This window comes from Apus apus, chromosome 2, assembly GCF_020740795.1.
Source record: "Apus apus isolate bApuApu2 chromosome 2, bApuApu2.pri.cur, whole genome shotgun sequence".
NCBI classification, from domain to species: Eukaryota; Metazoa; Chordata; class Aves; order Apodiformes; family Apodidae; genus Apus; species Apus apus.
Genome location: NC_067283.1, coordinates 116,968,983 through 116,996,528, shown reverse-complemented (window position 1 = coordinate 116,996,528; position 27,546 = coordinate 116,968,983). Strand labels below are relative to the sequence as shown.

At 39.6% G+C, this 27,546-nt stretch overlaps 1 protein-coding gene across 8 annotated transcripts in view; it reads right to left on the bottom strand.

Moving 5' to 3' along the window:
* Nucleotides 1–27,546, bottom strand: part of LYN (LYN proto-oncogene, Src family tyrosine kinase) — an 85,883-nt gene that overhangs the window by 24,838 nt on the left and 33,499 nt on the right. For 3 of the 8 annotated variants that reach the window (XM_051612407.1, XM_051612404.1, XM_051612406.1), the window contains 7 exons: nt 8,360–8,496; nt 7,131–7,179; nt 6,910–7,015; nt 6,456–6,554; nt 6,243–6,346; nt 4,510–4,659; nt 2,932–3,084 (listed from right to left, as the gene is read on the bottom strand). In XM_051612407.1, the coding sequence (XP_051468367.1) occupies nt 2,932–3,084; nt 4,510–4,659; nt 6,243–6,346; nt 6,456–6,554; nt 6,910–7,015; nt 7,131–7,179; nt 8,360–8,491 (793 nt within the window). In that variant the 5' untranslated portion in view covers nt 8,492–8,496. Of the gene's footprint in view, nt 1–2,931; nt 3,085–4,509; nt 4,660–6,242; nt 6,347–6,455; nt 6,555–6,909; nt 7,016–7,130; nt 7,180–8,359; nt 8,497–10,178; nt 10,230–22,692; nt 22,750–23,959; nt 24,028–27,546 lie in introns of those variants that run through there. The other 5 variants (XM_051612410.1, XM_051612411.1, XM_051612409.1 and 2 more) reach the window with 4 other exon arrangements.

Sequence of the window (27,546 nt, the reverse complement as noted above, 5' to 3'; positions counted from 1 at the left end):
ATGCTTGGGGGATATGGGGATCTGCTTTTTGTTCCTAGGTTTTTCTTAGTCTTCCAACAACATAAGCTAACTCCCTCCAAAATGTGCAAGAGGAAGATGTCAACTTGGAAGCCCAAAGAGTACTTACAGACAAACTGAAAGAAATGGCTACAAAAGACACAGTGGCATGCCTTCACATTGCAGTAACATTCTTATCTCTATCTTCCCATATATCACAGAAGGGTTGAGGTTGGCATCTGGAGGGCATCTGGCCCAACTCTCCTGATCAAGCAAGGCCAACCAGGCCTGGTTCTCCAGGACTGTGTTCAGTTGGTTTTTTTAATATCTCCAAGGATGGAGACGCCACAGCCTTTCTGAGCAACCTGTGCCAGGTTCTTGGTCACTCAGACAGTGAAAGTGTATCCTGATGTTCAGAGATAACCTCCTGTGTTTCAGAGTGTTCCTGTTGCCTCTGGTCCTGTCACTGGGCACCACCGAGAAAAGCCTGGCTACATCCTTTTTGCAGCCTCCCTTCAGGTATTTATATACACTGATGAGATCCCCCTGTGCCTTCTCCTCTCCAGGCTGAACTGTCCCAGCTCTCTCATCCTTTCCTCACAGAAGAGATGTTCCAGCCCCTCCACCATCTTTGTAGCCCTTTGCTGGACTCTGTCCAGTAGCTCCATATCTCTCTTTACTGGGGAGCATAGTTCCTCTGAATGGGACACTGAAACCAAAGTTCTAAGTACCCTTCATCAAAAAGAAATTGATTTAGTAATTAAACCATGGAACAGTATTTCTTTCTAATTCACACTACAGCAGAAAAATAATTTTGTTCTATATGAGAAGAATGTAACAACTAGCTCTCTAACCAGGAGAGCAATTAGGTTATTTCTCAGCACTACATAACTCCTGATGCCCCTGGTTGACCATTACAATACTCAGTATTTGTGACACCCACCACAGCACAACTGACCTAATACATCTTTTCCAGCTTGAACTTCCTTGGCACTAAGATTAACCCCACTCCTGATTTGAGGAGACCTGCGCCATGCAAAGCAGCTTCTCGCTTCGGAAAGGAAGCAAAGAAGAGGAAACACGGCCATCGCTTTCACAGTACATTAATTTTTCTCACAGTGCAGCAATTCAGTTGCAGGGGTTAGGCCCAATTTAGACATTAAAAAAATGACACAAACAAGCGGAAACATCTTGAAGCAGAAACACCCTTTAGAATTTCATGCCTTTGTGTGTGTGTGTGTGTGTGTGTGTGTGCAGAAGTAGCCACTGCCCAAAACCATTGACACTTTCAGCAGGTGATTACCTTCTGCCACAAAGTCTTTCACAGCCTTTCAGTGTCAGTTAAACATTTCTTCCTCTGGCTTATTAGACAGAAAAAAACCACTGCACAATGGCTGAAGCTTGTCTTAACTAGTATGTAAAATGTCACTTGCTTATATCATAGCTAGAGGGCTTCTTAAGCCTTTTTTTTAAGCAAGGCAGATAAAAGGCTGAATTTGCCTAAATTATATTATAGAGATGTGTTGTTTTAATTTTTACATGATTTATATCAAAAGATTCCACCTATGACTGAATTAGAGCTTACTGAATTGACACTATAGCTATGTGTGGAATTTACCACACAAACAGCATCACTCCATGCTTTAATTTTCTAAATAAGAGCATCTCTTCAAAGCAGTGACACTTCCGTGACACTCCTGTGAGTCATCAGAGACCCCTTCATAGCTTTCCATCTTCTAATGAGTTTTGGGGTGCATTTTTAAGTTGCTCAGAAATGCAACTTTGTTGCTCAGATCTGCCTATAGAATTTTGAATAATAACAGTCATCATCATCATCATTATAATAATAGTAGGAATAAGCCATTCTATTATATTCTATTATTATAATAACAATTTTATTACTATTTAAATAAAACCTCCAAAAAGGAGATTCAGAGAAGGTTAAGACAAGGATCTGGTCTGAAAAAATATCTTAATGAAAACTTTGGGAGAAAGTGTAGTTTACCTCAAATAAGATGGTAAGCATATACAAATGTAAGCAAATACAAGTGTAGAAGTAATGGACAGCACACAGAACATGCAATATGGAACCCAAAAGAATACTCCTGAATACACAGCACTTCAAAAGCAAGAGGATTAAATATTTTTGCAGAATGTGATTAGACACTGGACATAGTCCCTTGCCACAGGAAGTCATGGAGCCTGAGAAAATAAGATTGTCTATAAGCAAAGGTAATTACATCTATAATAATTAACACCATCATTTTTAGCTGGGTATATATTAAAACTTATGACTTGTAAGGCTTATGACACTTTCATTATTGGGAACCCGCATGATAGTTCAAGGTAGAGGGTAATCAGTCTCTCATCTTCTCACCTCCTAAGTCACCTACTTTTTTGGCATCAATCTGGCAGGCAATGAACTTGGATTAAGTGTCCTCATTTTTCACCCAATAAGGCAGCCCCATGTATTATACTGCAGTCTCTTCTTTATCAAGAGACAATGAAAACTCTATACACAATTCACTATAAGACATTATTCCTTTCTATTCCACGTTATTTATAAATTTCTGACTTGAAACAAAGTTCTGAGATGCCCACCAATTTTGAGAATCAGGAGTCACACCTTCCATAACCTTCTACTTCCCCACAAAGCACAACCAAAATCCCCCTATTGTCTTCAACCCTCTAAATTACAGTGCTTCCTCATTTCTTCTTTTTCCCTTTAAAAGACAAAAAAAGGATTTATTTCATGATATCAGATAACTTCCCCCTTGCAAATCCTCTCTCCTCACAGGAAGGTATATTCTGGGCCTGGCTGTGCAGTTTTACAAGTATATTAGACCAGGTGCATGTTCAGTATTATTCTAAAGGACTTTGAAATGGCCCTTATTTCAGCAGATTTAAATGGTCTTTCCAATGGAATAAACTTACCCATCCAGACTTCTCCAAACTGACCAGCTCCAAGTTTCTTCACTAATTTAATTGATTCCCGTGGAATTTCCCAAGCATCTTTATCCCATGGTTTTTGAGGCTTTGGACTAATACAAGGCTTTTCCAACTTTCTGCATAAACCATCCGATTGCTCTGGTTTTCAAAGGAAAAGCAAAATACAAAATCCTTTACACTTCAGTGCCTTATGACTTGAGACAAACTTTAACTAATTGCAGGTGTGCACTAATCAGCTCAAAACAATGTGTAAAATAATCAGACGCTTTGATGAAAATGTAACCTTTCTGATGTTTTAACATAACTTTCTGAACTGAAATTTGGTATTCAGAGACAAATTTAATTAAGAACTGTCACATACATCTGATTACCAGCAGATCGTTAAGATATTTTAGTACCATTTGTACCAAATAAATACAATATAAGATCTTACTAGTGACAGTAAGTTGATGCAGATACACACTGGAGTCAGGCTTGGGATCTGTATTCTGAATTTATCATTAAATTTTCTTGCAGCATGGTTTCAGACACATGTGCATGCAAGCATAAGTAGGTCACTCTTATTTTTACTCCAGACACTGACCAGCTATGTCTTTAATACAAATGGCAAATAATTCTCAGGTTTTCCAGCAGAACCAAAGAATTACTACATATGCCTAATAACTCAGAGAAATCTCATGGCCAAGTCCTCAAGCTGGCTTTGAAAAATCACGATGTGATTTTTCAGTCCTACGTTTTTGTCTTCTCTGTCATCCCAGTTACAAGACTAAATATTTTTCAGCTATTCACCAGCATTGATGCAGAATGAAAAGTCACTTTTGTAGCTAAAACATAGGTAGAAGCTTGTATCTTCCCCTTGTCCATGTTTTATATATATATATATATATATAAAAAATAAATGTATACATTCTAAGTGGGTGCAATTGTGCAATTTTCTTCCTTTGAAGTTAATGGAATTTTACTTCCTTCAAAATGCCATTAACAATAAATAAATAGATTTATAGAAAAAAGAACAGCAATCATAGAATCAGAGTTACTGAGGCTGGAAAAGACCTCTAAGATTATCAAGTCCAACCTATGACCTAATACCACCACACTGGCTAGACCATGGCACCAAGTGCCACATCCAGCCTTTCCTTGAACAGTTTCCAGGGATGGTGACTCCACACTCAACACCAGATACAAGACATTCATGAATCTGCACATATTTCTGCTAATTGTGAATACAAATTTACTCTCAAATACAGAATTAATTAATTTCCAAGGCAGGAAATTCTTACTATAGCTTCACATCATCATAACACCGATGAGGTGCTTTATAGAGCTAACCTTTATTTGGAAATGGTATGCCAGAGAGTAAGCAGCATTAGGTGTGGCTATGATAACAATGTTCCTTGAATTCCAACCAGTTTTACTTTATATTTGATAATAAGCATGCCTGGCTTATATAGAGGGAAAAAAAAAGATTAAAAAGTTTGAAACAAAACAAGAAAGCAGTTATTTTCCTTCACAGGAAATAATGGCTGTTTTCTAGTAAGTAATTCACTAATGGATTTAACTTACTTTGATAATGCTTGATCATGTCATTGATGTTGGGAAAAGTTATTCTTGGAGAGATGTAAAATCCTCCATTGTCTAGACTCCTAATTTTGTAGTGCTTAATAACATCACCATGCTGTGGATCATAGTCTCTTATGGAGAGAGAATAGCTGCCTGTGGATAAAGAAAGAATGATCATTAACAGAGAGCAAAAGTCTACAGTGTCCACACATACATAGTTGAGCCTAATAAAATCACCTGTTAGTCTGTTCTTCTTTTTACTCCCTTATTTCCTCAAAAAGCATTTTGCAATCAGCAGGAGGAGGAAGCTAGCCAACAGCTGGGCCTGAGCTGGTCACCAAAATGCTTACACTCACACTTTCTTTCTCAATCTTATTTGACAAACTTGGGAGTTCCATAATCCAGGCAGTTCCATGTCCAATGCCTGCTTCTGCAGAAAGTACCCCCCAGTTCGAGTGGAACTGGCTGACAAAGCAAGGCCAGGGCTGTCACACTCCTCAGGCAGAAGCTGAACTTAGGAGATCAGTGTTTCGGGAAAGGAAGATGCTGGTTGTCTTGAGCCAAATAGCAAAGGGGTACTCTGGAGATGGTGTCGTAGAAGGGAGAGCAGATCTGTTAGTCCTAGGAAGCCTAACCTCAGCAGGGATTTAAGATGGGGCAGCAGAGCATTTACCCTCAACTCCAGAGTTCTTAATTTCTTCCGCTTGTACAATTCTTGTCCATTTTCAAAGGATGAGAAACCACCTCACCCCCTTATCTCTCCCTACACACAGATCCAGTGACAGAAGGGGATGGAAAGAAATAGTTTGAGGGTGTTCTGCCTTACTCTTGGCAGCCTATGTTGAATTTAGGAGTCTTCCTTTGAGAACTTCATTTAGGAGTCTTCATTTGAGAACACAGAAACAACAATATGGACCCATTAGAGAAAGCTATTTAATTAAGAATCTGCAGTGCTTGGGCAAGAAAAGCTACCCTGTGGAGAGGACAGGCATGAACTGCTGAAGGGACCCATGCATCATCCTCTGGAGAATGCTGTGTTAGAGTATCCAGATGCAGTATCTAGCCAGGCTGCTGTCAGACTCCAGATACTGGGGCAGAACCTCACATGCTCTTCTAAAAGTCCCAGCTGAAGAGTTTGGAGATCTCACTAAGCTTTTCAGTACAAAGAGCTCTGTCTACAGCACAAAGCTTTACCAAAAAGCTGTTTGAAAAAATCACACTGCAGTGCAGAAGTGTAAACCCTCATTATGCACTAACTTCATTATACATCTTGTAGCAATGGATGCAAACCAAATAATCACAGAATCACAGAACTGTCATGGTTGGAAAAGACCTCTAAGATCACCAAGTCCAACTGTCCACTCAGGAGGAGAAAAAAAAACCTAAAAACCCCCAAAATAATGGAAGACTAAAAAATGCAGCACCACAGTGAAAAGTGTCCTTCACTAAAGCAATCACAAATGTTAGGAAGACAAAGATCTCTCACTTTCTTACATTTCTGCTTCTGGTCAGTGTAACCACACACACACTTCCCCCCCATCTCAACATTGGGCGTTAACCTGTAACTCTCTTTTCCTGGTGATGTTCTTCTCACTCCTACAGAACTGCAGAAAATGTACACAATAAGACACACTGAGACTACTCCACACCCAGAGCCACCTGCCAATTTTGATGAAGACAGATTATATGGTTTTAACTCTACCGTCAATTCGAAAGCAATCCACCCCAAAGCCTACCTTTTAATGTTTCACTTTCTCTGATAAGGAAAGCACCAGGACTATTTCCAGGAGCCAGGAGTTGTCTTTCGGCATCTTTTCGTGTTATGTCTTTGAAGAACCATCTGAAAAGTATTTCAAAGAGTTAGAATTATTTTTCTTCCCCACCCACAAAGGATACACCACCAGGGTGAAGAAGAAGTTTCCCTGTATTTAGAGCCTCTAAGGACTTACTCCTCTGTTTCCAGGGTGTCTACTTTTGCTACATAGTTGCTGGGAATGAAGCCTTCCTTCCTTGTAGTGAGAGATTTTGCTCTCCACCATTCTCCCAGCCTGAAAAACAGAAACAAGAGTAGTACTCACATGAAAGGAGAATGAAAAAGTGTTACTTGGATTCTACTGTGCTGGGAGTTTTGCCCCACAGTGGAAAGAGAAGAAGCATCTTTCTTCTGAACTCAAGCCGCCTGAGAAGCCCATCGACTCCAAGAGATCAACATTTGGTCACTCTTACTGAGAGCAACTTGCCAAATCCTACCAACAGCTCCACGTGCATTTGTATTTTCACAGATAAGGGAGCTCTCTTACCAGTAATACACTCATGGTATGAGTAAGATATAAAAAAAAATTATACAAGGAATTAGATGAGTCCAAAGAAAAACTACAGTACAATCAGTAATGTTATACTTACTCCTCGATAACTTTCAATTTTTCTCCTTTTTTGAAGGACAAGTCATCTTCATGAATGCCATCGTAGGGGTACAAAGCTACCACAATGACTCCATGCTCCTCTTTTTCTACAAAGGTAGAAAGCCAAAGGCTTGTTTGCATTATTTCACAGGCTGACCAACCTTAACCATTCTATGATTCTGTGGGCATAGCACAGAGCAGTAAGATTCCATAAAAACCTACCTTCATTGACAAACCTCTGTCCTGGTAAGAGCTGTGCTTCTGTATTTGCCTACAATAAAATACATCTTTAATTAAGCAGTTTTAGATCTTTGGGGCAATCTTACATTACAATTACAGATAATTCAGTTGCTTTGGTATCATCTTACATGCTTTTACATTAAAAGAAAATGCTCCAATGCTTTCCCACCATTCTTCAAAAGTGAATCACAACATAAACATGTAGTAAGTCCCCACTAGATTTTGCACTGAACAGCTCAGACCTTGGGATGGTGCAACACAAGCTGTGGGGAGGAAGTTCACAGCTTTGTGATTTCTGCTGAAGAGGCTTTAGGCTGAGCACTTTAACAGGACAGTTATTAACACGTAGCTGTCAAGGTAAAGAACTACAAGCACAGTTACGTTGCTAAGATTCTGCAAGACAAAAGAAGTAATTAAAAAGAAGGAATGGTAGCTTGTGGTGTGTGTATGTTGACTGAGTGAGTCCACCGTGTCGGGGGGCGAGTGGGGGGCAAAGGGTGTCCTTCACACCTGCAGAAAGCCTGGCCCCGGAACAAGGGCAGTCAGGAAATATGGTGTCCTCAGCACAGGAGAGAGGGCAGAGAAAAAAAGGTATCAGTTATTCTAAAAAAGAGCAAACCTACTTGGTACTCCATGGGATTGCCCTTCGGAGCACTCTTCCTTAGTTCTAATGCCAGGCAGTGCAGAGGGAACTGCCATTAGCCACAGTGTGGCTCCCTTCAACCCCTCCCCTCATTACCTATGCCCCTCGTGCAACCTTGGGCAGTGGCCTTCAGCGAGTAAAAGAAAAGTTGACCAGAGCTGGTAAAGAACTGCCCATGATCACCTCAGCCTTTTAAAAGAGAACACCTGGATCCCATAGCTATTAAAAACCCAACACTGATGTTTTTAAGAATGGTTCTACACTACTTCAGTTTCCTAAAGTTACCTAGCATTCTCCTACAGATGTACCAATACCTAGATCAAGCATCGCCAAGGATTAGCGTTTTCATGCAGAAAACTGTAACAAACACACAGTAATTAAGTAACAAACTGCCAATTTTCAATTTTATTTCTGTAAGTACTTATTCATTGAGGGTGAACTGCACAAGACTGAAAGTCCAATTGTGGACTAAAGCTCATTTTATTTTCTTCATTCATGTGCTCTGGATTGAGATTTAAGTTATGCCAGTCATGCTTTCATCTTGCTACTGGAATTCTCCCCTACTTACTGGCCTTTGCTGTTTATTGGACGTTGGATCCCTCACATAAATAGTTCGTTCAGTTTTACGTACTGGTTGATTCTTCAAATCTATCCCATCTCCTTGCAGATTCTCTTTCCTTTTTGATTTTATACATCCCATATTTCCTGTTGGAATAAAAAAGGTATTAAACAAAAACATTATGCCATAAACGAAGCAGTTCTCCTGCAATCATCTGGGCTGTGCAGCAAAAACATGCTTCCTTTTCACACAAGTAGTTCATGGGGAGAACAACTGAATGTTAAGAACTCATGCCAAAAGCTTCTCTTCTGCTCCAAAGGAAAGAAATTACTTATTGTCTCAATCTACATATGAAGTGAATATTTCAAAATAGTTATTTACCTTTTCAACATTTTCAAAATTATCATCTTTTCTTCCCAATCTGCCCCTCAGAAAATCCTTACATCTTTCTGCTACTTCTGTGAACTTCAGAATAAGTATAAGAAAAATATGACTGTAGTAACAACTTATTTCTGTATGTTTTAGAGAAAAGGCTACTTTGAAAGATGTAGGAAAAAATTCCAGCCCAAATGATGAGAACTGCAGCTGGAGTTAGCAATGCCTGTATCTCCCCACTTCATTTTGCATATGCCAGTCTAACAGGGAGCTCAGTTTGACTAAAATCCCCATCTCACATGAGGCTGATGACTTATGCAGTCCCAGCTCCATGGCAGATCTGCTGCTGCTGTGACCTTCAGTAATGTATCTCCTTGTTCAAACAGGTTTTTACAGCACTATAAAATAGCCAATGCATTTCTTCTTCAATACAATTTAGAAGCATAATACTTTTCTTAGGATGTGCACCCATGTTAAATCAGATGAGATACAGCTGTTAGCATCTACGTGACTGGAACCTGACTGCTAATCCCATGATGTAATTACATAGTACTTCAGCGAGCACATATACAACATTATCTCTATATTCCTCCCTCAGAAGAGAGTAATTATCCTTACTCTTTAAAGAATCCACTATGAATGGTTTTCAAACCTCTCCTTCCTTCCTCTCTCCCTCTGTTCAGGTCAGTGCTCTAATGCTAGGTTCACAGTCACATTTTCCCTTGCAGGCACACACTCTCACTCCCTCACTGCCCTAATTAATCTTTAAAGCCAGTTCTTTGAAGAACAATGTAAAACCTAAAATAAGAGCTCAGTGCATATACAGGCTGAAGTCAGCCAGCACTGACTAAAACACAGCTAAAGCAGATTGTAACATTTTGTACTGCATCTCCCTTTTACCTTCATCTCTAGGACAGAAAAGGTCATCATAGTAAACAGTTAAAGTAGGAGAGTTCCCCCACTTGCAGACACAACAGTTTCAGTGGGATGGCACCTTGCACACCTTATCCATGTAAGATGAAAAGTCAGATTGGTCTGGGTCCATATTAAGACTTGTATTTTTATAGCAATACTATAAAAATAATAATATTAATTGACTATGACTACAGCAATAAATCAAAGCCACTCCCATATAGCAGGTCTCAATTTTCCACATCGCCTTCATGTAATCTCCCATCCTGCTGTTGATGAAGCACTTCATAACAACAGATCTACAGTCCTATCCCTGGGCTGAACACTTCTAAACATGAGAGGGTGGTATCTCCTCTCTGACCATTTCTGCAAGTCAGTCGTCACCTATTGGCAACAAATCTTGGGCATCTCTAAGATTTCAGAAGGGATGCAGTGAACTGTGATACTGGTTTAGAAGGAGCATGAGAACTCGTTGCTCCCCTTCATGTGTCCTCTTGAATTGAAAGAAAAGGAATCATACAGAAAATCAACAGGCACTGACCAGGCCTCATCATCCCACAGAGACAGAGAATACAGTTTCCTCTCCTTGTGTGTCAACATTTCAATGTTCTTGTACTCATTTGAAGACATTGAGGGGGGCACGTTCAGCCAGGATCTCCCCTTAGAAGCAAGTGTCTTTAATTAGTGACAACGCCCATTGGGAGCTTTTTCCAAATTCTCAGCTCTACATGGGTTACACAATGGTTGTTTTGAAAATGCTGACAAGGCCTTTTAAAAAAAAAATAAATATTATTTATAATTGTGGATATACGGATGACTCTTGTTCTGTAGCGAAATGGTTTACAGGAAATTTCTGTACACGCACAGGCAGGCTGATGTTTGCACACTCACCCTGGACAACAGGAAGGCCAGTGTTTAATTACCTGCTGTATCTGCAAGATCAGGTATTTAGCCACCTAAGTGCTAACCTTTTTGCTCTTGAATAATTCTGCTTGTGGAGAACAAACAGCTAAAGTGGAGGACATAAGGTAATTTGATCTAAGTTGTCAGCCAAAAATCCCTTTCCCTATTGCTGTAAGAAACCTGAAGGCATCTTTAGAGACTGCCCAGTGCTGGTGTAAACTCAAAGAAAAGTATTTTTACTCAGATTTTTTTCTGCAGCTTAAAGCACGTGAACAGCTGTAACATAAGCCTGCTGTGAGGTTGTGCTGGTAAGCTCAAGGTTAGCATTTGTTCATGACAGTAATAACAATGGATCAGTAATGACAATGTGCAGGTGCTCCCTAATCCCATGGAAGTCTACTTGAGGTCGTGTGAAATCACACCAATACAGTATGTGAGATAACACGTGATGGCACCCAACAAAGAGAAGATCCTGAGCCTCACCATGAAGCACCATTGCGCGTTTTTGTTCTGTTTTGTTTTTTTGGTGGGTTTTTTTGTTTGGCTGGTTTTGCGTGGGGTTTTAATGTCATTTTGTGTTGTTTTTTTCAGGTTGTGCTGTGTTTGTTTTTTTTCCCCCCTATGGAGATGAAAGCCTGTAGTCCTCACAGGATTTACCTAGATCTACATTAGCAAATAGCCCCACCAGTTGGTGCTGAAGCCCATGCCTGCCTTCAAGGCAGGTTACTGCTCCATTCACTCCAGTACAGCCCCAAGGACTGAACATTTAGTGGATGCAAGACCATAGCAAGAGTTCATTCAGAGGTAAGCCCTGCACTGCATCTTCCTAAAGCAGTCTAGTTCTTGAACTCTGAGTCCTCTCCACAAGACAAACTAGAGCCTGACACATGAGGGCAACTACTTCAGGAGGGGGATTCTGATCTAGCTAAAATGATAATATAGACACATCTTGATACTTTTGTCTTTTTTACGATAAGCCTCTTAAATCTTGCAAAAGAAACATACTAAATTTAGGCAGTAAAAGTAAAGTTAAAAAAAAAAGTAAAAGAAAGTTTAGTACTTAATATATATCAATATAGTTAAGTATATGATACATAATTTAAATATTTCTTTTTCTGACCTTTTGTTATTTCTAAACAAGTATAGGCAAACGATGGAGACACAGCCTAAACAAAGCTGAAAATTGTTTTTAAGCACTAGAAACTGGATCAATGAGTAATACATGCTCTTTTGATGCTGTGAAATGAAAGATTTTTGAACTCTGCAAAGGCCAAAAGACCTTATACTTATAGATATACCAGCCCTCTGTAAAGCTGTGTGCCCTGGGTTCCAGACTGCACATTTGAAATTCCACAAGATCAGTCCTATAGTCAGAGCAAATGTAACCGCCTTTGTTTCAAAAGCTTCTGCTCGATCACTGCTCAGTTCATCTGCAATGCCAGATGTATTTTTTTTCAGCACAGTATTATATGCTTTCACTGAAATCTGATCCGGGTCTTTTCCAGGTTTTTGAAAGTGGTATCAAAGTAAGGATTCATAGGGCCAGCAGGCACTGATGCATGACTGTCAACCAACAGACATTAAATTATGGATTTCAAAATACAAAATACTACATAATCATCAAAGTTAACTTCACACACATTTAAACCATACAAAAAAGAAGCTTTGAAATACAAAATGTACATGCAGTGTACATCTATCTTATAGAGTAGTCATAAGGAAAATCTGAAGGGGGAAGTTCATTCAGGCATAAATAAAACATTTAACTTGGTTTATTTGCATAGCTCTCTGTTGCCATATCACAATGAGCATCAAGGAAGTGTGTTGTGCAGAAATAAAGAGAAAGAGAATATGGCAAGCAAAGAGCAATCAAGAGATTTGTTACCAATGAAACTGTGTTATTGTTTTTCAGAGATAAAAATATTTTAGAGATCAGAGGAAATGCTGTCAAGCCCTCCTCAGATGTTTCCCATTCCAACAGCTCTGCAACACAGGAGATACTACTTTTCATTCATGTTTTTCATTTATTGTCCTGTTCACACCTCTGGACATGAAAGATGAACATTTAATTAAAGAAAACTCTGTGTAACGATAATTGTTATAAACAGGTACCTAAACAAGTATCAGCTTCTCTTTTAGCAAAGAACATATTGTATTCTGTGGCTTAAAGGTAAAGACAGTTACTTGAGTTATCATCTGTAGTGTGGTTACAAGGATCTAAGTTTAGGCACCCTTTGAAAAGCCACAGGAGTATCCATAAGCACCGTCACACAAAGACTCTGCAGCAGGTTGTCCCACAGACACCCATTTTGATGCCTACAGAGGTATTTGCCTTGAATTTCCCCTCTGAAACCCCTGCTCTACTTGCATTTGCGTCTTTCCAAACTTATTACAGCCGGGGCAGTGCAACATTTTGCCAGGGTTAAAAGTTGTCTACCCCCAAAATACTGCTGCTTTGTCTGCCTCTTGCTGTAATACCAGCAGAGTAGTGTGTCTAAAGCCACAGTACTTCCCACAGCACACAGTCAGGTTTCGTGCAACCATCGTCTCTCCATCCACCACCAGCAGCATCTGAAGTTTCATTTCCTCCTAGCGCTTCTCCGTGGCGTCATCTGCAAAGCCCATCTCATTTTTGTTCTCTTAATGGTCACAACTACTCCCCTCCTTGCCTTTCTGTTGCACACAGTATCTGCGGTGCACATCAGAAAGCCTGGGCTTTTCTTCAGCAAAGTCATGCCTCCATGAAAACGATTCTCAAATCCTCACAGATTTTTCAATACCTTTGAGTAGCTTTATTTTAATCTTTGCAGAAACAGCTAATTTTTTAAAAACCCAACTAAAACAGATTATACTTAGGCTTTTCCAAGAATAAACTATCTTTTAAAATAGTTGGAACTACAACTAGAGACAACTCCATTTTATCAAGTAAATCTCTGTTACTCAAAAGGACAATAATCATGTATATAAACACCAGTTCTGTGGGTGGCTTAGACTTTTAATAGACATACACACAGGCATTTTAACAAGTATGTAAATTTGTATTCAGTTACAAGGTTTATAAGCAGTAAAATCTTCATTTAAGCCATAAAATTTCTTATGCAGATATATAAGATGTTCCTTAGCAGTACCGTAAAACAGAGACACTGCATTAAAAAGTATAAGTGAAAAAGTCAAAATCCAGACCCCCAAATTATTCTGAATCTTGAACACTGCTCTATATTTAAACTTTGGAATCAAGGAACAGGAAGTAATTTTTTACACCTCTATTTATAGAATACCAACTGGTTTTAACCTGGATCTTTAAAGCAGCTTATAAAGCAGAGAGGTAAATAATTTTATTTTTTTAACATCTCCCTCAAAAGTTGCATATTTTTTTCCCTTCTCTGTTTTAGCCATTTCCTAGTTTAATTGTATTTTATCTAAGTGTGGCCTTTAATGCCAGCTGTTTTGCTGCTCCTTTATAATTGGCAAAGCCAGATGCAACAGAGTGATGCCTTCATCAGATCTCCTGAATAATCAAGAATGTGAGACTTCTCTGCATTACCCTCAAGGTCAAGGCAGGATTGTCTTGAAAAACAAACACCTAAAACTGCTGGGGAGTAAGAGTCATAAGCCCATTCTGCCCAAGGACACAAGCACCTGCCTTCTCAGTCTTCTGCCTCACTGCAATCAACTGCTCGTTTCCCATTCTATGAAAACAAAATTGGGGAAAAAACCCTTAAATTAAGGAATTAATATCTTAATTAGGGAATTCATATCTTAACCTTTATTGCTGACTTCCACTCAACATTGATTTTTTCCCACATTGTCTGTGGTACCTTAGTGTTGCAATGATCTTCTGTATCTCTGTTTTTGGGACTTTGAGGAGGAACATCTCTGAAGAGCCTGCAAAACCAGGGTTCATTCCTGACCCATCATCAAATGGTGCAGAACGGCAAAGCAAACTCCAAGGAGCAGAGAGGAGGAGTTTAATTTGAGGTAGTAGGGCACTATGCATATTTGCATAGTAGCAGTGAAGATGTGCTAGTAGAGCAAAGTGAGAATCAAAGTGACAAAAATTAATTCTCTCTAGTTGGGAGTACTGTGAAACAATTAAACCAGAGAGCAACAGAAGTGGATTCCTATGTCTTGCTTGTCTCAGAAATTATCAGGTTTGGTTTTGTTCAGCCTTGCTCTTACACCTGCAATTAATCACATATATATAAAAAAAATATAAAGAATATGTATATATGTATATTGTATGTATATTAAATATAATATTATACATATATATACACACACATCTGACTGCCTGGTAGCTTTCATCAATCTAGGCACTTGTAGACACAGAAATCCTGGGTCAACTTTCATCTTGTGCTTGTTTCACTTCCTCTATCTTCTTTTCTCTTTTTTTTTTTTCCTTTGCACTGGAGACCAACTAGGGGAACTTGAGCAGTTTGTTCTTCCCTTGCCTTTCTGCTTAAGCCCTCTCAGTCTTTTCCATTTCCACTGATTATCCTAGGAGCCCTTCTCCACACCTCTTTGAGTTTGAACTCATCCCTCTAAAGGGCAGAAGACTGGAGTTGGTCAGGTGTTCCATATGACTTTCAGCAAGGCTTTGCAATTCATAGTATTTCTTTCTTCCATCTACAGAAATACATTGCCCAATAAATTCCAGTGACTAATTATTTATTATCACACTGGCATTTTATAATCCTCTTGTGATCAGTTAAGACACCCAAGTTTGTCTCATTTTTCACAATGACAAACTGCTGTCACAGCAGACTTTCGTCTCATAGCTCCACTGCCATGATCTTACGTCCCGATATTAAACTTCTCCCCATTGTTTGCCAGACCATTCTTTCTGTACAATGGTCTCAGCTGCCTGTGTGTTTCTAATACCTCTTATTATCACAAGGGACTCCTGCTTTTCCATTGCTAATGAAAGTATGGGGGAAAAAAAAAAAAAAAGCCTCAGTGTCATGCTAATTTGACATTAGGCAACAGAGAGTGACCTTGGCAAGAGTTTGGGGAAGTGCAGCAGAAAGGCCCCACTACCCCCTTCAGCTTCTTTCACAATTCCTTCCTTAGCAATTGCGACCAAGACAAATTCTATTTCGTTCATGCCATTTCAGATTATTTTTTATGGTCTTAGAATCATAGAATCATTAAGGTTGGAAGGGACCTTAAAGATCATCAAGTTTCAGCCCCCTGCCATGAGCAGGGAACTCTACCACTAGATCAGGTTGCACAAAACCTCGTCCAACCTGGCCTTAAAAACCTCCAGGGATGGGGCATAAACAACCTCCCCGGGCAACCCATTCCAGTTCCTCACCACCCTTATAGTGAAGAATTCCTTCCTAATAGCTAACCTAAATCTCCCCTCTCTCAGTTTAAAACCATTACCCCTTGTCCTATCACTATCTTCTCTGATGAAAAGCCCCTCCCCAGCTCTCCTGTAGGCCCCTTCAAGTACTGGAAGGCTGCTATAAGGTCTCCCCGGAGCCTCCTCTTCTTCCTGTACTAGCTACAGGAAGCATCATGCTATCACATCCATGTTCTCCAAAACTTATGTTCCTACTACAGTTATAAATCTTCAGTGTTTGTTTCCTCTGCAAAATTCAGTTTTAAGCCCTGCACCAGTATTTCTGCTCCTCCTCTTCAGGGCCCAGATTCCCAACATTTAACACACCAATATCTCAGTCCAGCCAAACCAATCTGAGTTGCCACTTATTACCTAGCCAATTCCTGTTCTCATTAACAATCTCAGCACTCACTCTTCCACCCTTTGGCATCCCATTTTCCTTTCCCACATTTACCTGCATATTGAAATCAGGAGTAGGACTACACAACATTCATAATTCAATTCTACTTCCTAATTTGAAGGGGTTTTTTAAATCAAAATTTTAATTAGAACAGGGGAAGAAAGGGGTGCTGCCATCTGACTGCAGTGGAAGTCGACCGTGTGTTACTTCACACAGCAAAAATCCCCCACCAGCTGACATAAGAACAGGAAACTCCAGGTGAGATAAAGTACCTGGTGTTGCTGTATCGATGTGCTTCATTTCACACATGGGAAAAACCTTTTCTCCTATATGAAGTGATCCAGTAGAGTTGTATAGAGATCAGGTGTGGTCAGGTGGGGTTTGAGGATTATGTACTTCCCTCTGCAGCCTTTGGAATAGGAGTAAAACTAACTGTGTCAGTTCAGGTAAGCAGTTTTCTGTATTCAGATGATACTTAATCCATAGTCCGACCTTTGCTCATCTATCCTGAGTCTCTGAGGGGAGGATAAATTTATCCAGTTCTCAGCTGAATGATACATTATCTTTGTTAGAATTCTTAAATGACAGCACAAGATATAGAGTAAATACCATCACAGTTGATGACATGAAAAGCAGCTCTAACAGGGGTGGGTGGTGCACCTTGACCAAGAAAGAAGCATCTTATATTTTTTTATTTATTTTTGTTTTGTAAATCCACCACAGTTTTTGCCTAGATTTCTTCAAAACTTAGTTTCATGCATGAAATTTAGCAGTAGCAAATAAATAAATCAATCAGAATTTTAAAAAATCAAGAAGCAGCACTGAAATTAACTAATGTCATTGTGATAGTATAATAATGTTAGAATACTTGTAAAAGGCCGAAAATAAAATTCTGAAACAAAACATTACATTGAAATGAAGTGGATTATAATTTATACAAAGTACTGATCCTTTTCCTTACTTATTCAATTGACAAAAAACACCAAAACACAAGAAAATTAATCCAAACAGGATTGTAATTTTGTTAACATTGCATAATAGACTTTATGTATCATGAAAATGTTCCAGATTCATGTAGTTGGTATTTTAAACAGAGTCCTGCATTAAGCTAACATCTGTTTTCTGACCTTATAACACTCGTTTCATTTTATTACAATCATTTGCCTCAACTGCATCCTCCAGAATTTTGAGTCAATATCAACAATGAGTTAATTCACTTTGCCAGCCCTCAGGCAACCACATCTTCCATTTCCTCAACTTTTTTCCATTGTATTATATCTTTTGAAGATAGGGGAAAAGGTCAAATAACATCTTAATTTGTCATAACAGAGTAAACACTTCTATTAAATTTTTCAAAAGGATCATATGAAATGGAACAGAGAAAACCTGTACCAACACATTAACCAACTTAAAGGGAAGTTTCTGAAACTACTTTAAAGACTTAAAAGTGTCATGCAACTGTCAAAACAGATTTATTTACTGGTAAGAAATCTCAGTAATGACTAACAACAGTTCCATATAACCAAATCTCCATTTCCAGATGAAAATTCGGCCAAACCACTACACTGAAGAGGAATCGATATTTTTCCAAAGTATTAGGAAGTGTCCCGCTCCAATTTGCAACCCCTAAGGACTACATCTACATTCCAAGCCGAGTGCATCTATGACTCACATACAATTTTTTTCAGCTTTAAATTGACCACTTTGGCCAATAATAGCAGTGTGCTGAAGTTTCAGTAGTCTGCCCTGAGTTTTATAGATATCCATGTCTACCAGTACTATAAAGATTCTTCTTCCCTCCCTTTTTAATGACTAATGCAATCACTGTGGCATAGCAAATTGAGAAACTACCCATGAAAACAATAAGGTTTTGGAGGGAGGTCCAGCAGGAACCCAAATTAAGCCATCCTCATAACAAATGATGCACCAGAAGGGTAGAAGGAAAAGCTTCACACAGTTTCTTTGGAGAACAGATCTAGGACCTGCCCTTCTTCACTTCCAACAGTACAAACCTAGCTCCTCACCCTCCCCTTTCTCCTTCACACACACACTTTGCCTCCCAAAACAAGGTGTTTTTTATCTCAGTACAAAAGGCCTAGATCATACACATAGCGGTTTTACTCAGATGTGGATTTCAACATACCCAGCAATGTACTGGAAACCAAAGGGACAGCCACACAAACAAATGACACTGGGAAACATGCAGTGGCCCTGCATGAGCTGCTGTGCAGTACCCCTTGTCTGCATTCACCATGAGATACATGAAAGAGAACTGCAGGTTAGCTTCTCCCTGTTTCAGTGAGCCTCAGAAGACAATGTGGGACAAAGCATGCAGCTCGCTAACATTTAGTGAGTTTGGGGAAAATTAAGGTGGCTCTTTAATATCATAACTAGACTGTACCCCAGTTATCTCTTCAACTGAAATTTGTCACTCTGTCCAGCCCCTCCAGAAGGTGCATAGGAAGGTATATTTGCAGGTAGCAGCTGATACTTGAAACCTTCATCTCATTCAAGTAAGGCAGCCTAATGCTCAACCTCCACATGCCTGAATGAATTCATTGACAGGACATTTATTAAGGAGAATCATTAATAGCTACTATGACTAAAGAGAGAAGATGGTTATTTATGAAGGTGGCCTTCAACGATTCAAATATGTTGCCGGCAATAAACAAGTCTTGCAAATGTGATCTCTTGCTTTGGGATCTGGCTGTAATTCAAACACATTGCTATACTGTACATACAAATCAAAGATCATTACATTATCACAACATGTCAAAGAAAACATTATGGAGGACAGCAAATTCATAGCCAGCAACCCCTGGTGAAGGTTTTGATGGTGGTCTCATAGAAAGAGTACCAGTTCTCCTTTGGGTTTATTTTCTGTTTTCAGTGTCCTGAAAAAGGGGGAGATGGGGAGCAGATAATTCATGTCTATTAGCCTTTGTTCTCACAAATTCAAGCAAATGTATTCCATGGAATATATCTAATTATTACAAACCTTACATGGTTTTATGCATTCTGCAATCTGCTTTCAACATGGATTAAGACAATTGTGACTAAATCAGGGCAAAATTACTTGTATGTCAATAGATCTTAACTCCATACCAACCTGGTCATTTTCTAACCCATATTATTTTGCACCATGCTGTATCTACCATCCTGCTCCATTGGACAGGAGCCTTCATCTGCTGTCACCTCCACATTTAGATGCTGACATGTACTCATGACCAAACTTGCCACTTAAACATAGCATTCTTGTTATAATAGCATCATATTATGCCTTGGGCACCTGTTTAAAGCACTGAATTTGACAAATAACTCACACAAGAAAAAAATATCTTTTTTCAACCTCTTCAAATGCCAGAATATAGTTTAGTTGCAAAAAAAACCCCACAACCAACCAAAACCAAACAAAAACCCAAAAACAAACCACAACAAAAGTTACTTCCCCAGCATACTGTTTTGTGCTTCTTTAGCTGTACAGCATCAGCTACACACAGGAACCCTCTGGAAACACAGACCATTGTATTGGAGTATGCAATATGGATCTAAGAATTAAATTTAAGCTCAGATGAAAATTTGGGGTTAAATCATTCATGCCGGTATGTCTTTTTCAGAGTCCTGTTCCTCATGGAAGTTGACAAGCCTCAGACAAGTTTTCTTAAGTTGCAAGAGGAAGTTGCAAGAGTTCTTGAAAAAAATCAGGCAATGTCAAATCTGGTGCCAGTAAATTATACTAGAAGAAATTAACTTTTGTGCCATTTAATCTTTACAGGAACACTAGAAGAACATTCAGCACTAACTATGTAAGTATTCCTGTGAGGAACCACTTCATCTTGTTCTCACAGATGTAAGTAGCAAGAACGAACCTTCCTTAATTTAAAGGGTATAAGATTATACTCCAGGTTCTGGCACTTCACAGGAATCTATTTAGAACTCATTTATTTGACTTAATTTTAAACTCCATATTAATTTTATTCCATTGAGGGCATGAATCCAAAACAGGTGTGTTTCAGTTGACTTCTTGGCCAGCTTAGTAAACTCTTCTAAACAATGGTAGCAATTTCAGATACATGCAAGGGCTCACAGAACCATAGAATGGTTGGATCACCTAGTTCCAACCCCTCTGCTATGGACAGGGACACCTCCCACTAGACCAGGTTGCTTCAAAGCCTCATCCAACCTGGCTCTGAAACACTTCCAAGGAGGGGGCACCCACAACTTCCCTGGGCAACCTTTCCCAGGGCCTCACCACCCTCACAGTCAAGAATTTCTCCTTAATAACTAATCTAAATCTGCCCTCTTTCATCTTAAAACCATTCCCCTTCATCCTATCACTACATGCCCTTGTTAGAAGTCCCTCTCCAGCTTTCTTGCAGGCCCCCCTAAGCCAATGATTTGCTATAAATATGATAAACAAAACTAAAGGAGCTATACAATGAGAAATTTTGGAGGTTATAGATGAAGTGCTTGAGATCAGGGTTTTTATACAAGTATACTCTGCAAAAGCCTAACTATCATATTCTGAAGGTCTGCAAATTGCCCTGATTCAGGTCTGAAAGCCTGGCATGTGAAGTCAGAAGCACACTTAAACTGAAGTCTCATTAAACTACATGCTTGAACTGGAGTGACAGTAAGAGTGTAAAAAGAAATAAATCACTGAATGAACACGGTGCAAGAATTCACATCCAAGTTTCTAAGCATGCTTTTCACATTTGCTGCACACATGAGCATGAATAAGAAGTTTCTCTAAACTTAACAGAAATGAAAAATATTTTACATTCTTTCAATTTTTGAGAGGACTGAGAGTGGGAAAGTCTCTGTCGAGGGAGGGTTGAGAATCACTGCTGTGAAGCTTCACTTGATTGTTCCTGCTTCAAATGGACTGGAGCCCTCAGATTTTAAACACATGTATGCCTTTCCAGATGATCTTTCTCAAGGGTAAGAATGAACAAAGAGGTCTCCAAATCACCAGAAGTTATGCAAGAATATGAACTTGACTCCAATTCTTTCATATTTGAGAGAAGTTATTCTATACTAAATAGAAGTTCTTAGTGAAGGACTCACTTGAAGAAGCCAGTTGCATTTGCTCAATTTAATTTATTTTCAAAAACTGTCTTTGACTGCTGCCAGTATTATGACTTTACCTTGACATTTCTTGGTTTCTTTCTCTAAAAACAATTAACATTGCTGTATTTTCTGCTATTTCTAGTCCTGCTTGAGGGCAAGAGCCTTGTAGTTGATAGCAGATGAAGACCCAGCAGTTACAACGATAGCCAGTTTCACTGAACCAGGCTCTGATGCTATAAATTACTGCACACAACTTCCAGGAGCTCTGCAGACTGAGAGACTCAGAACAGGACTCCCTAAACAAACTGCAGGACATAGACCTTACAGAAAGGGACAGCTTCATAATAATTTTGGCATATTTACACTCAGGGTAACCTGAAGGTCCACAACAATAATTATCCTCACACTCATACTGCAGACTGCAAGAATTTTACAGCACTCTTATTATGGCCGTACTGGCTGCTCATTAAAGTTTATAACCCTTGTAAGTTCAAATATCAAATATATAGCTCATAGGTAGGCCAAGTGGTCACACCATACCTAACAAAATCATCTTAGACTGTGCATAAGTCCCATTGTTTACACGTGACTTTAGCACACATGGACCATGGAGCTAACTTTTCAAGCAAGAACTAAGAATAAATTAGTGTTTACAATGGTTACCCGTGTTTGTTTTAGGAGAACTGTAATGAGTCTACAATGAATTTACACTCGAATCTCATAGAATTAAATATTGTGCAAAGAATTAAAAACCAGTAAGACTGCTTCATTGTTGAGCACACAGAGGAAGTCCTCAGGACAACACAAACCATATGAGAGAAGGTGTAGGAGAGGAGGCTGAAATGGCTTAGAAGTCAGAATTGGGTTGATGCTGAGAAATAAGTGAAGAAGAAAGACTGTAGAAGCAGAGAGATAAAAGGAGAAAAACCAATTAAATAAGAATGCAGAGGATTGTAAGTAATGGCATAGAAACAATTCCAGTTCCTAGGAAAGCACATTTTCTCAATTACAAGATATAGAACATGTCATAAACACAATATAGTCATATCACTGAAACTGTATTCTGTGCTCAAAGGAGAAATTGCTTCCCTGTGTCATACCATAACAAGCACCCTGATATTTTTGCTTTTATTGCAGGAGCAAGGAAAAGGACTTTTCACCCTTAGAAGTCTGGCAGAAGATTGCCACTGTACGTAGACAGATACATTACAGAGGAGAATACTCTTCTGATCTCCAATTCAAATAAGCTATTCAAATGCTGAATTTTACATTTCTGACACTTGTATGCAATGCCCTCAGACCTGATTAAATGCCCCATTGCAAGCAGAAACATCTCACCTGAAGCACCTTTCTCCCACTTGCTCACTTCTCCAGCCAAATCTCTTTTCTGCTGGTGCCAGCTCCACTTAAGTTGGTTCTTCAAAACTTGTACTGCTTTCTCAAAGCTAAATTTCGTAAGTTTCACTTTCTGTGGGGACAGAGTGTACAGGGCATGTCGACACCGGAGAGCACAGCACAGAAACCCTGGAACAAGAGCTGTTGCCTTAGCTCCCCACCCCCACAATACCAAGCTTTGGTTTCTTCTTCACAGGCCCAAACACATGCCAGTAAGTCCATGCTCTCCTTTACTACACCAGATGGATTCACTAGGAGGGTCAATGCTGGCTCAAAAACCTTTTACATGTACCACTACGCACCACAGAAAATCGTTCTGCATTCAACAGAAATAAAACTTGACTGAAAAAGGTGGAAGTAACATGGCAGACAAAGGGGTAGCAGACAACCCACACTGACCATTTTCAAGATAGAAACTAAGATGTTTCAAATTAATTTCAGGTCATTATTCTAAATGTAATGCGGTAAACAGTGGTAGACAGCTCTGAAGATAGATTACACCTACATGTAACGAGAGTCTTACTGGCCATCTATAGAAGCAAAAAGCAGCCTTTTAAGGGGGTCAGGCTTCTTAAAACACTATGAAGACCATGTGAGTACTGCAAGGCTGGTACTCCACTGAACTTCACACCTCTTCAAGAGGCCAGAGTACATATTTCTGGGCACATATTTCCTGATAAGGTAGAAAAGCAGAGTACAAATTACCATTAGGTTATGAAAGGTGCTGAGGTTTATTATTCTGCAGGAATGTATTGTTGCACAGACATCTAAATCAAGAGATGAAGTAAACAGCTTATACCACTGACAGTCCTGAAGAGAAGTTGGAGAGAATAAACAGAATTACCTTAGGAAAATAAAAGAACAATGGGAGAAGAAAGAAGGAAACAACAGTAGGGAGTGCTGCTACAGCAGGATAAAGACTGAAACATGGCTTTTTCCAGGAAATTGGGGAGGAAAAGCCTCCCAAAACCAGTACATCATTACTAATGAAGACATTTGAAGCAGTGTGTCTCTAAGCCTTTTTCAGACACACTGGTAAGTGTCACAGCAGGAGGACAAGAACTTCTACCAAGGAAATTTAGTGGGAGACTTTCAGAAGAAGCAAGGTCTCCTGGTGAGGCCTAGTGAGAGTACCACTGTCCACCACCTGCCTAGCAGAAACTATCCATCCAGCCATCTAAATCCTGAGAGAAACAGGCTTAGCACGCACCTCAACATGGCCTGGTGCTTCTCCACTGGTGCCAGGACAGCTGCTGCTCTCTCTCTCACAGCCAGTGCAAGCACAGCTGGCAATCAGGGACAGAGCAAAGACCTCGCAAGACAGAAAAAGGAAGACAAAGTGCCACACCAGCAATACAGCAGAAGAGTTGCTGAAAAGGCAAGTTTTCCTACAGCCCTCATGGGCTACAACACTTCTCTCCAGCTTTTGCATAGCTTAGCAAATCTGCAATAGTAGGTCTGTAGTTACAAAAATGTAGTTTGAATCCCATTTGCATGCTCTGCTACGCCATAACAGCACATTCAAATGACTCTTGCAATGTATTTTGAACCAGCTGAACTCAGAACATCCAACAGAGGATTTCCCCTTTCTCCTGCCCATCCCCTTCCGTTGTGTTTACCAAAAACTTTCACTTCCTCAGTGGCACTAACACCAGCCCTGGCCATCACTTAACCCTGTTCTCCAGCTCTCATCCGCTTGCATCTGAAACACAGCTACCCTAGGGCATCCAGCACTTAATGAAGGATTTTAGAAATCACATCAAGACACATGGTAAGGCTGGAGTTGCCCTGGAGAAACCATTTTCTGTCCACTGGATGTAATGAATGTGAGCCTCATGATGCTGGCCAGGGCTACCTGAGCTGGCAATTTCAATTAATGCAAAAGATGCACTACTATCCAGATCTTTTCCCACTCAGCTGATACTAACAGGAAATATTTTCTTTGTTGGAACAGAGTAAAACTTAATCATAGGTCAGACCTACTGATTTACAAATACATTATCATTATGTAGGAATGCACTCAAACATACTCTTTGCCCTTTAATATTAATTTTGTTCTCAGCTTCTAGTACAATCTTACATGGAAAACAAAAACCTGCTTAGCAGCCAAATATACTTCTGCATTAATTTCTGTAATACCACATTGTTTCAGTTTATGTCCAAGAAAATGCCTGAATAAGATTTTATCCAAAAACAGGTTTGTAGGCACCTATCTGTACAAATTAATGAAGGAAACATGAAAAGCAAGGCAATTTATTATAGATGCCACATCAGAAAACCCACTTAACAGACTACGTTTCTGTTGATGAACTTCCTGAAACAGCTTTCTGTTAAACCAAGAAAGGAGTAGTTAAGAACACATCCCAGAGGGAGCCCATGCCCTCCAAAACTTTAATCATGTCCAGGCTTCCAGTAGCCCTTTAAAACAGAGAGGCAGAAAAGGCCATTCCAGAAGAGTAGCTGCATCCCATAGTTCAACTCCTGTGGTGAATTATCACATTTTCCAGTCTAAGGTAGCACAATTTGCTATCACGGACACTTTCAAGAAATAGCTTGGTGAGACAAATGTGTACAGTAAAAAGCAGGCCTGGGCAAATTAAAGTAGCAAATTCTACAGCATATCAACCACAACTTAGACAGGAAGAAGTAGCCTCATGCTACACACAGCAGAGACCATAGAGGAAGAAGGACGCATTGTTCAGACTGTTTATCATCTGAGTCCTTTGAACTGAAGAAGAAAGATAGTATGCTGTGCTAACACAAGAACCAATTGTAGATACTTCAGATGCCAGCAATTTGAAAAAGACAGACCATGCTTACCTAAGGGATGGCAAATACTGGCCTGAATGATGCTTGTCTACCCTTTTCCCCCAAATAAATGAGAGCTACCCATTGATTGCCTCCCTTCACTTTTCCCTGGTCTCCTTCTCCTCCCAGCAGAGAGCTACAGTCAAAATACGTCTCTCTTCTGACATTCAGCTGACAAAAATAACTAATCTACTTACCTCTATGAATAGTTCTTTAGGGCACATAACGAACACAAGTATTTCATAAATATTTGGAGGAAATGTTTCCAACACAAGACAAATTCTGCCTTTGCATTTTGCTCCATGAACCCACATTTTCAGGAAAGATGCCGAACACAACAGTGAATGATTCAGCCTCGGAAATTACAGCATTTAATGACAATGTCAACAGGAAATGTATTTGAATCAAGCAAAAATAAATACGAACGCACAGACCTTTCCATCCTTCCCTGAAGAACAACTAGGTTTAAACTAGGGACAGTTGCATTAAGGACAGTTACTTTGTATTTTAACAGTAGGAGCTGGTTTCTTCAAGAACATACCATTATTGTGCACAGTATGGCAGCCTCCTTCTTGTACACTTCACTAAAGACCGTTTTCATACAAATGTAGTATTTTATCTGCATAGTTTCCTGTAGCATGGCTTGACAAGTCTGTAAGCCTTTCTCTCTATACCATCTTTAGCACTCTTACACCATCATGAAAGAGTGGACGCAAATCAATGGGAGAAAAAGGAAGCAGGAATATGATCAGCAGGAGAAAAAAACTAATGCTCAGCTGGGCAACTGGTTCTTCTACACAATGGAATTGTTCTTAGAGACAGAAATCCTATAGGGGTAAAATAACAATAAATACTACTTAACGGAGTCACATGGCATGTGCACTTATTTACACATCCAGCTCCATAGCTTCAGAAGGAAGTATCACGTACTGCACAAAAAGCTCACACAACCTTCATGATGCCTGGCCACGAGTTCTCCTCCCATCCTTTGCATTAGCACTGAGAGCTTGCCATCCTTCCCGGATCACTGGCGCTGCAGAAATACACCTCTATGCACAGCCACGCTACTGGAGCAGAGAACTAGGAATCCTAGTTTACATCTAATGCCCACCCCATACCTTTATTAATTTATTCATTCTTTTATTCATCACCTGCTTGTTTCTGTGTTCATTCAGTTTTGCAAAGGGCTGCCTGAACCTGAAGAATAAAACTGTCTCTACAATTCCCTGAACACACAATTAAGTCACTCAGAATATCCATAAATGGAAAGGAAGAAAGATCTCGCCCCCTCCCCACATCACCTAGACCTTTGAGAAAAAATGGTTCACAGTCAACACCTTTCCATCAAAAAACCTCAGAGACACCCATTAGGAGTCCAAATAACATGCAAAGTACAGAGAGGAAAATATCTTTTTTTTTGTGACAGAAATGGAATCACATGCAAGATGAAATACTGCAGTTCTTAGGCTTCCCTCAATAGCTGCAGAGAGGTCATGCAGCTGTGCATCTGACGTGCTGCTGACACGCAGCACAAGAAGGGTCAGACGTAGCATCTCTGGTCTTGTGTGCCGTGCCACTGAAGAGCAGATACTAACCTAAGCCAAGAGGACCTTAGACCCTTTTCATTGCCCATTTTAGGAATTACTTCCTGCAAGACCTGATGTTCTGTGATACCATTTATTTTCCAAGAGCCAACAAGGCCACAGGAAGGTAGCTCACTTCAATTACACAGATAAAATGGAGGGGGAAAGTATTATGAATGAGTTACTTATACATTCATAAATACATGCAAGAAAAAATTCACAGGTATGGAAACTCTCCTGAAAGAGTAACATTAAAAACCGGAACATTAAACATTTAAAGGGGATGGGGTTTAACTTTGTATGTGAAAGTTTCACAATTCATTGCACTGTCAGAAAAAAATGTTGCACAACCCTACTGGTCAAGGGACTTAAAACGAAAGACCTAAGCCTTACCTTGTCCTCTGTA